Below are 10,989 nucleotides of genomic sequence, written 5' to 3'. Positions count from 1 at the left end.
TTTTTTGGAAAATTTTCAAAAAAAAAAGCATAAAATGTGTGCTTACCTACTTAAAATGAAAAATATTTTTTTAGGAAAAAAGATTTCTCTAATTCTCCAATTCAAAGCAATTTAGAGAAGTACTTTTTATAGTTTTTCAATTTTCTTTTCTTTTATCGGAAGGTTCTTTATCAATTTTTTTCCTTTTTAATTATATCAATTATCCTCCCTTTAATTGGAAAGTCTCCAATAGTTATTAGATATTAAATATAAAGTTGAAAATTTTAAATTTTGAGTTTGTAAACATGATTTCTCAATTTTCTTTAGAGAAATAAATTTTAAAAAAGAGAAGAAAAATAGAAAAGAAAAATGAAAAGGATTTTCTAAAAGTAAACGGCCTTAATTCTTTTTTTTTCGCTCGAAAATTAATGATGTCCATTAATGACAAAAATGAATACAATGGGAAAGTATCCAAGAGGGTAAATTACAAAGACAAATACAGCGGATCCACCTAGATAAGTTGCAAAGGAAAATTAACATGCGATTAGGGCATATCAAATAAATTTAGATGCAATTGCAAAAATCCTTCTAGTTGCTGTAGTTCGTTCTCAACTTCTTGAGACTACACTCTATATGGATTCCACTGAAAACCGAGAAATAGAGTATAGTGCAATTTATATAGAGACTGCAAGTACTGTGAAAACAGAGAAGCAGATCCAAAAGGAGTCTTGGACTGGTATCAAATACAGTAACTCTTCACAGATTCATATCTCAGGTAGAGAGTGTCTGTTGTGACATTGACTGCCGGAAACATTCCCAGGCTAGACTAGAGAGAGAGAGAGAGAGAGGACCAGAGCTTACTTTTACTTGCGGTGACTGTATGGAGAAAAAAGAACATATCTATAATTGAGTATGGCTAAATCGGAAAAGAGGAGATGAATGAGGGAGACGAACCAAATCCTCACCTATTGGATTGGACGGAGAAACTTGCCATGTTTCTAACTGCTAGCCCTCCTCTCTGCTTCTCATCATGTCGACCACATCCTAAAGAAAAATAGTTTCATTAAAACATTGAATCAGAATAGATGAAAGTAAGATACCGATGACATCAATATTTCATTGATGTATTATTATTTAACTATAACATAAAGAGCTTCAGTATGGACCCAAAAGCACATACCATTTCTTCCTCCTTCAAGTTGGACATTAATTGTAGGGATCATCAAGAAGTCATGGACCTTGAGGAAGAACAAGGTCGTCACGACCGACCGGTACGTTTTTAGGATCATGGAGATGGAAGCATTGACTTGCCACTTGATATGAGAGTATTGATGCCACCCACGTGTGATTTGGTGCGGAATCGAGAGACTCATATTGGAGTCCATTTAAAGAAGATGAAGGTTTACTATGTTGAATCGTGTACATATTCATTAATTTTTTTTCACCGAGTTTTATGCAGTTCTCAATGTCCAAGCAGGCATGTTGTTTAAGAAATAAAATCTAAATCTAATTAAATTCTTTAAAAAGAATTTGATGCGTGTATAGGGAACATAAACGGGCATTGCACCATGAGCTGAGGGTTTCTAAAATTTCACCATGAGTTCAAGGTTCTCAAATAGAATTCTCATGATTCCGCTATTCCTCTTTTATATATATATTATATTATATTGATTATATTGATATTAATTTCTAGTAAATTACTTGCATTTTAGTAAATTACTAATAGAGAAAGTAAGTTCCACTAAAAAAAAAAGACAGGAAGTAAGTTGCACAAATTTCAAAGCAAATTACTCACATTTTGAAGTAAACTATTCAAATTTTGAAAAACTTTACGTAGCTTTTTAGTGTAATATTTAATTTTTACCTACACTCTTAGTAATTTATTTGATGGTATAGTGCAACCAAATTTATTGATTGCACCGTAGAATTACCTTGTAAGTGAGCCAATTTAGAAAGTCGGTGCTCACTTGAGTAGCTCGTTGGCCCTAGTCTATGCGGATGAACACTTCTAAATCAAGAAATTTTGTGATTTTGTGAAGTTGAAAAAAAATCAAGAGATCCTACCGGGAAAAAAATAAAGAGTGTAAAAGAACGTAAGTTCAAGTTTCCCAAGGGCAGTTGTTAGGAGAAGAAAAAAACCTGCTTTCGGGAGTGGGGGCCTGTCTGTGGGAAACGACACTAGCGACATCTGTGAGAAAAAACTTGTTTACGAAAAAAACCTACTTACGGAAAAAGCCTAATATTGGCGTTGTCTATGAGAAACGACACAAAAAGTCATCACATCGGCTATTTTCCACCGCACCAGGAAGTGATCAAACTCTAAGCCGTGAATGGGGGGCTACATACCCTCACGACATGCTGCAAAGACCAACACAACAAAGTCGTGCAGTGAGGCTACCTCATGACGATCGTGACTGTCCTCGCGAAAGATGTGCAATGCTTCTATCCTAGAGATATCACAAGCTAAGTCATTTAAATTCACTTATTGTTCGAATTAAAATTTCGAATATGATTGATTACACAATAGTTTCCGCGTTAGTTGATTTGTTTGAAATCAATAGTACTTTGATTTGGAAATCTCAGGCATTACATTGGCATGTCCTTTTAAAAGTGGCTTGTAAAATCACGACACATCTAGCGCATGCAATTGTTAATATAGTAAAGCCACGTTCATACAATAATCTGAACAATGAATGCCTCCCCTTCTAGAAACTATAGCCATCTGATTTTTAAATAATCTTTGGATTGAGGATAATTGAATAAACATTCCCCGTTTACCAATTCAATCGGGGACGATTTTATTTAAAGATTTCCTTTAAACATCCCTTGTAAGATCATGAAGTTGCTTTTTAATTTATATGTGCAAAATAGAATTGTTGGAGACCGTGAGGTCGTAGGCCTAATTTCAATCCGTGGCAAGTTTTGATTCTTTGATTCTTTAATTGAGTGTAGTTTGCATGGATATGCGGCTCCGGCTAGAAGCAAGAAACATCCGAAGCCAGTGAACATGCAAAGCAATAGGCATGAGGTGTCTTGAAATTAGGCACTTAAAACATGTTGAGACGACAATGAGCAAGCCGCAGGTTCAGAGGCCATCGACGCAATAAAGCGAGGCAAGTCCACAATGTTGCATCACATATGCGAAGGTCCCACCACTAAAAATAAGATAAGTCTTTGGATAAAAATTTAGATAAATATTGCAGGTTTCACAAGGCTTGTGGCTGCAATATTGAACGCTGTCACATGCTAAAATTTGGGATTGAGGAGTTGATTAGACAAGGACACCTCAAGTCCTCTGTCCACAGTAAACCTCTTCACCATCACAAGCATAGGGAGATGCACGAGGATACCCATGAATGAGTGATTAATTAAAGCTATTACGCTATTATCACAGCCTACTATCTTTTCCTTCTTACTTATTAGGAATACTTTGGGATAAATATCTGATGGTTGTTATGACGCGATAATGGTAGGTATGAATTGATCCACTTCCACCTCTCGAGCTCACGGGAGTGGGGGCTATGTTAAGGACCAGAAAATCAGTCCTATTTACCGGATCGGGTCCGCATCGATATTCTCCATTTTGGTAATATCTTTCCACTCAAGAAATCCATATATAGATACATTCTATGTTATCTAACAATATTCTATTGATATCTCTGTGGGATATTATATTATCTCTAATGATATATTTGGTATATAAATCTATATGTTATTGATAATCAAATATATTGTGTAGATTGCAATATCCCAACACAATATCATGGGACTCCCATAAATACCTTTTCAAGTATGCCTAAAGGCTAAGTTTAATTATCTTTACTTCTTGTACACACTCTCATTTAAGCATCAGAGAGGAAAATCGAGATTCCCTCTCGATTTTCCCCGTTTTCAGGTTGTTCGTGCAGTGTTCGTGGAAGCTCGAGACTCGTGGCTTGCATGTGATCAAGACCAGATTTTTCAAGACCCCAACAAAAACGAACAATGAAAATGAAAAAATGATAAAACGGAAAAATAAGCAAATCTATTGAATTAAAAAAAAAGTATTGAAGCAGAAAAATGTGTAAAATTAGTGGACTGAAAAGTACAATTTTTTCCCTTTATCTAACTAATTGTCCCCCGAAAAATCCCGCCCTTTACTCAAAATGTTGGGTCTGTCTCTAACTTGAAATTTTGGATTCGTCCTAGATTCATGATCAACAAGTAATCATAGACCCGTTCGATGTAACACCGCACTTCCTTGACCTATAATCAAACGAATTTAAATTCAATTTTCATCAGTGAGATTTTCAGTATTCCATTATTTCTCCTTGTGCTATTAGCTATGCATAGCACTTTTAAAATAAAAATTACCGCGGAATTACAAAGAAGCCATCTACGCATCTTCCAAGACAAAACCGCTAAAAGAGGAGGATAACGAAAACGTTGTTGCTGATGCTTTAATTCTCATTGTGACTCAAATGCTTAGTTTCAGTATATATCTTATTAATTGCACTAACGTGCCTTTCCAGCAAAAACCGCCTTGTAATATATGTATATATATATATATATGTATTTTTTCGGTAGATAACTCGTCATATATATTTATTTCCAGTTAATAATAATCATACCCAACATATATAAAATCTCCCGCAAGCCACTTTTTTTTCGGTGGAATCCCACAAGCCACTTTGTTGTCATATTCTTCACGACCAAGTCATGAACAGCTCTAATTTCGTCAACGGATCCTCCTCCTCCCCGCCCCATGATCAAGAACAACCACCATCCCTAATTGCAACAAACCCGGTTTCGATCGAATTGATCGAATCATCGGTTGCAAAACTCATCCGAAAATGGAACAGGAGGAAGAGATGGCAGCTCCTGTTCAGTAGCAGCACCACAGGCGAATCACCGCCACAGGCCTTGAACGCAGCAGCTCCATGGAGGAACACCCTCGTGCAGTTCCTGGAGTCGAACCCGGTACATATAGTAAGCATCCTCTTGCTCGTCTCTGACGTCGTCCTCACAACTCTTGAGCTTTCTTCTTCTTTCCTTTCTGATTGCACCGCAAAGAGGGACCGAGTGGAGGACTTGTGGTACCACCGGGTGGGAATATCAATCTTGTGCGTGCTCCTTGGGAAATCATTGGGCTTGGCGTTGGCCTTGGGAGCTTCCTTCTTCACCCGCCCGGGTTACATAGTCGACGGTTCTGTCCTAATTGGGGCGATATTCATGGAGACTTTCCTGGAGGGGAAAGGCGGTGGACTGCTTGTGATGGTAAGCCTGTGGCGTGTCCTGAGATTGGTCGAGAGCGCATTCGAGCTCAGTGACGATGCCATTGAGGCACAGATCAAAGAGATACTGCTTCAGTTGGAGTCGCTTCGAGAGGATAGAAGGCTGACTGCGACCAGTTAAGATGAAACAGTTGAAAGAAGTGCATCAATATTAATGTGGAGGGCACATTTTTATTGATCTTAAAAGACATTTGGACTGCACGTACGATAGATTTGATTACGGTTATTTCTTTCATGTTCATAAATATTTATTTGCTAGCTTACTGTAATTAAGAATAATTAGATGCATGCTCGTGCTGTACCCAATTTCTTTTTTAAATTAATACGAACTAGATGGGAAACCGCGCTTTGAGCGGGATACTTGAAATTAAAAGGTATAATACGTAAAGTTACCAACACATATATAGAATTATAACTCTCCAATTTGTCATTTATATAGAAATTATTTTGGGAGCAAAAGGAAGAAAACTATTATAGTCTAACGATCATAATATCAAGCACGAATATGTCCAATTCAATCATATTATTCTATACAATACATTGTATAATATCACCACGAAGTGTTGAGCAATCTGATTCACATCATCCATAGGTTTTTCAATACATACAGAAAATTACAAGATTACCACACGTAGAAATAATCTCACCATGATAACCAAACAATCCAATTTACATCATCCATAGACATCAAATATATGTAGAAAATTACGTAAAATATTACCATCTATATATATATATATAAACTTGAAAACAAGTGTATTAAATGGTGTCATAATTTTAAATATGTACCATTGATTCACATTAACAAAATATTTATCAAACAAATGAATAAATAAATAATAAAACAAATATATATGCTCTGGAAACATATATACATATACATGTGCATGAATATCTATTTTGGTAATTATATTACATAATTATCGGTGGGCAAGTGATCGTATATTTGTTTAGATATATAAAAATGTTATATGTTGTTCGTTTATTTTGTTTATTTTGAATTTTTTATATTATTAAAATATAATGCAATTTTTCACTTTAGGTAATTCTACACATTTACCGTAATTATAATTGATATATAGATCTTAAAAAAAGTTCACTTTTAGACTTACTATTTTAAATAGTATTAAAAGTTCACTTTTAGACTCACTGTTTTAATTATAATTGTAATTTTTATTATTATAATAAAAATCATATAATCATCATAGGATTTAAAAGAATTCATATGGTATATCTTTAAGAACATAAATATTCTCACAAAGTAAATATAATTTATTAATACCATGTAAATGTGAAAATAGTGAAGAATCATAGATAAATTAAGTATTTTCAGTATAAAACAAATTTCATATGTTTTGTATATCTGTAACTATAAAATTCAGATTAATAACTATTATTAAATTCAATTTCTTATATTATAAATAAATATAATTTTTTAATGAATTTTTGTTTATAGAGTCCGTGCAACACTGGTCTAAAACCTAGTGTGTGTTTGTGTATAAAGACTAATATTTCATTTCGAAAAAAGAAAAAGTACCTGAGCTTTTGAGTGATGGTGCACTATCCAGGCAGGTTTTTATAAAGCATGTATGTTAGGAAAGCGAAGCATATGTAACATACTTCCATTTAATACAATGAATCTTGAAGGTAAAGATGTGGATGATGGGGAGAGCATGTTTCCTGGAGAACAGTCGGAGTCGGGCTCTACAAAAGAAATAATGTACATAAAGAATATGTTCATTCAAAAAATAGGGAGACAAGTGAGGATGTTCATTCAAAGGAAGGGACGGGCAATGGCCATAGAGAACGAGGCATGCAATGTGAAATTACGGATATTGATTCAATAACAGATGAGATTTTGAACAAGGCGGAAGTTGCAGAGGAACTTCCACGTCCAATACCAGTTGGTCCATTAAAACATCTTCTTCCCAAACTTGATGAAGATGATGTGTGCTTATGGTTACTTTCTTTCAAAGTTGTAACGTCGAAAATGTGAGTAATTGTACTTTTTGTAATAATTTGTTTTTATATAAATTTTTTAATTTAATTGGATCATGATTGATAGAACGACGTTCTTGCAGAGATTTTCTCATCTGACTCAAGTTAATTATCACTCCATATTTTCAATAGCCAAGAAAAAAAAATTGGGTACAAATTGGATACATGCACGTCTATATCCATACAATTAATGCCATAACATCATTATGTTAATGCAAAATATGTCATAAACTTTAAATTAAATAAGTTAGCTTTTATGATGAGATAAAATAATTATAGCTAAATATTTTACGGGGCAAAGATCACTTCAATCATCAACTTACTCAGCAATAATGTGCCTGGTCTCCAACAAAATTGCTTACCACAGTTGAGCTAGTTAATACGAATAAAGATAAAACCTTAAGTTCGAATATAGATGAATGTTGTAACATTATATTGAAGAAGGAAATATTACATAAAATACGAACACAAAGAAACATATCAAAAATGCACAAGGAAGATATTAAGTGTGCAGCGTGTAGCTTGGCAGTAGAAAATAGTGGATCCGTTTGAAATCCGTTATAATATGTGATAGAATGTTGATAGTAACTTCAAGCAAAAAAGAAAAAAGAATGTTGATAGTTACCTAAGCTTTTATCATTTCTTATATTCAATGATGATTTAAAATGTAGTACCATAAATTTTGATGTTGTTGATTATTGGAAAAGATGTATGGTAGCGGAATAGACCGACGTGACCAATGCATGTAGCTTGGGTTGGTCTACAATACATAGAGTTGAAACTATATGTATGGTACATGCAAATAATTTGCTTGACTTCAAGTAATTTACTTATTTTTACGTAATTTACTTGAATTTGTCAAGAATATTATACATAATGTGCGTACCATACATGCATTGTATCATATAACTTTTTATGTAGCTTGGATTTCCATAGAGATGGGGTTTTACTTATATTTTTAAAAAATTTCAAAATATAAGGACCTATTTTAATGAAATCGCACTAAATATACATATAAGTTGAGTTACAGTAATGTCAATTTGACTAAAAAGCGATTTTGTGCTCATTTCCTTATGTTTGGGCCGAACTATACTTAGGTATTATCAGAGCTGTACTAACAAACAATTGACGGACGCAACCATTGCGCATTAAAGCTTAGTATTAATTAGATATATAGACAAGCGAAACGGCTGAAGGGGAAATTAGTAGTTATTTCCTAATCAACCTCTATGATGACATCCCTATTGTGCGAACATTAGATCCGCACATAGAATGGAACTTAGGTCATACTCCGACCGGAATTGATCGAATGAAGGAGTCGCCACTATCTATTCATGGTTGTTGGAATCTCGGGTCGATTGTCGCCCAAAGACAAGGATTTGTAGCCAACTCTACCATATATCTTTAAAGTGAAGGTCTTGAGCCAAAGATAAGGTTTGAGGGTTCTATTACACATGATCTCCAAGTCACGTGTCATTTCGGTACCATACTTGTCTAAATTTGCCAATTTTACTTGTCAAGTTGAGTTATATTAGGTCTTCCCCACATCTCACACGATCCTAATTAAAATCGAGCAATTTGGACTTACTTTGGACATGTAACTATATGTAATGATTTGAGCTTGGATAAACGTGAATGCATGTATCATGGATCAAATATTCTATGGGCCTTCCATAGGCCCAACCCATATATATGCATGACAACACGAGTGATAGTATAATCCACCGTATGATGGGCCTTAACTATGCCTAAGCCCACGTATTTTTTTAGAATTCTTGATCCATTATCCATTTATCCTATATGCATCTTTCATTTTGATTTTTTATGTATGATCCAATTTCATGATTTATATGGGATGGGCTTTTTGTGAGCCCACGTCCATTTATTCAACTAGAGCCCAACTATATTTTATAACTTCTATCAATTTTTATCCTAACATATCCAAGCCAATCCTTCTTACACGATTTCCGTCTTTCTCTCGATCCAATATAATTTTCATCTCGTTCTCACCAAACCTATTCGATTTATTTACAAAGTGATGTCGGTTTGGATCCCTGGAAGGTCGGAGACCGGTATGAATCGACCCCATGGAGTCTATAATAGGCTTTGGGCCAATATTAGATACGATGAGCCTAATTGGTTTGTGACTGGAAGTCATCAAGTTCAAATAGAAACAATCCCACTCTAATCGATCCAATGAGGGTCTGAAAGAATCAGTGCAAGTCTATCTTAACACAATTTTTACTTCTCACTCAAACCGACTTAATTATATATATTTTTGAAATTAGGTTTGGGCATTGGACACTTTTTCAAGTTTGATTGCTCTCATTCGAATTCTAAATGGTTCGGGCCCGCATCACATTAACATCATTGAGCCTGTTTCATTTAAATAAAGCAATTCAATATTAAACTGATTCTATTTATTTCAAGTCCATTAAATCGGATTTAGGTGATTCAGTCGGTTCGTACGATTTCAGTTTAACAAACAACTAAACACATCCTAACTCCTACTTTTTTAGATTAAAAAAGGTACAAACAATTAATTACAATTCAACACTACCCAAATATATAAAAAAACTCACGCAACTCAAGAACGAATATATGAACACAAAGAACGCAACGATTTTCAAACCAACCATGTAAACGCTGAGATCACTCCTTCAACTCCTAAGCATGATTTCTTAACACAAATCTAGCATAAACTTACTAAGAACACTCAAAATCAGACTTCCTAGCTCATTCATTTCATTCGGCCTAGTGATGGATAGAGGGGCCGAGACCTCCATTTCATTTTTCATGTTCAACCGTTGGTTGTTGGGCCGATTTAGTGTCCATTAAGTCGATTATACTTATATTAATGTTCGTATAGGCTCATTCTAGCTCAAGACAAGTCCGATTTTAAGGTTAAAGTCGAGTTTAATAACGACTTTTCACATGATAGGGGGTGGCCACACAAGGATTGTTCATTCAAGACACCAAACATCATCACATTATTGAGAGTCCTATCATAAATCTAAGTTTAAGATGTTATACCTCTCCTAAGTGACTCTTGGGAGTGAAGCTCGTGAGGAGCTCGTAAGAAGGAGGAAGAGGGGGCTCTCGGCTCCTCTTGGAAGGTATGGCTATGACTTCTTCAACTCAACCACTGCTCCTCTTGGCTGTAATGAGCCCTTCTAAGCCACGAACAAAGTGAAAAAAGAAAGAAGAAAGGTAGAAGGAGGATGTTCAAGGAAGATATGACAAGATAGCTCTCCAAAGAGCTCTCGGGTCCATTGCTATGTAGGTGGATGGAGGTCTCCAGTGGTTGCACGGTCACTTAGGATTGCTAGAGGGGATGTGTGATGGTGGCGGTCATGTAAGTGAGAGGTGGCTGGAGGTGGTCGAGATTGGCCTTAGGTGGCCTCTGGTGAAGGGGGAAAGGGGAAGAGGAGGGGCTACTATTCTTAAGTCAAAAGAAAGGAAAATAGAGTTTTTTTCTCTTCAAAAAAGGCAAGTTTTCTCCAATTCCTAAGACGATTTGCTGGTAGGGCTCTAGAAATTTGAAGTTTCCCTTTTATATAGGGGTATTTATCTAAAATGGCTCATGATTTGCCCGTTTTGTCAAATCTATCCTATGCTTTTTTTTGTCAAATCTATCTCATGGTTTACTTTTTGCATCAAATCTATTCCGGCATTATCTTTTTCGTCGACATCTAATGGCCGTACTGATGTGGTGTCTACGTGGCAAGTATGGCCCACT

The 10,989-nt window shown here is 35.2% G+C and overlaps 1 protein-coding gene across 1 annotated transcript; it reads left to right on the top strand.

Moving 5' to 3' along the window:
- The first annotated feature begins 4,584 nt into the window (after positions 1-4,584).
- On the top strand, positions 4,585-5,540 carry LOC116194422. Its single transcript, XM_031523233.1, has one exon. It carries the CDS (start codon positions 4,678-4,680, stop codon positions 5,371-5,373), a length of 696 nt encoding a protein of 231 aa, XP_031379093.1. The 5' UTR covers positions 4,585-4,677; the 3' UTR covers positions 5,374-5,540.
- The last annotated feature ends 5,449 nt before the right edge of the window (positions 5,541-10,989 follow it).

Source organism: Punica granatum, chromosome 2 (genome assembly GCF_007655135.1).
Source record: "Punica granatum isolate Tunisia-2019 chromosome 2, ASM765513v2, whole genome shotgun sequence".
Classification (NCBI taxonomy): domain Eukaryota; kingdom Viridiplantae; phylum Streptophyta; class Magnoliopsida; order Myrtales; family Lythraceae; genus Punica; species Punica granatum.
The sequence above is the reverse complement of the archived record's forward strand: the minus strand, read 5'-3'. Positions and strand labels throughout refer to the sequence as shown.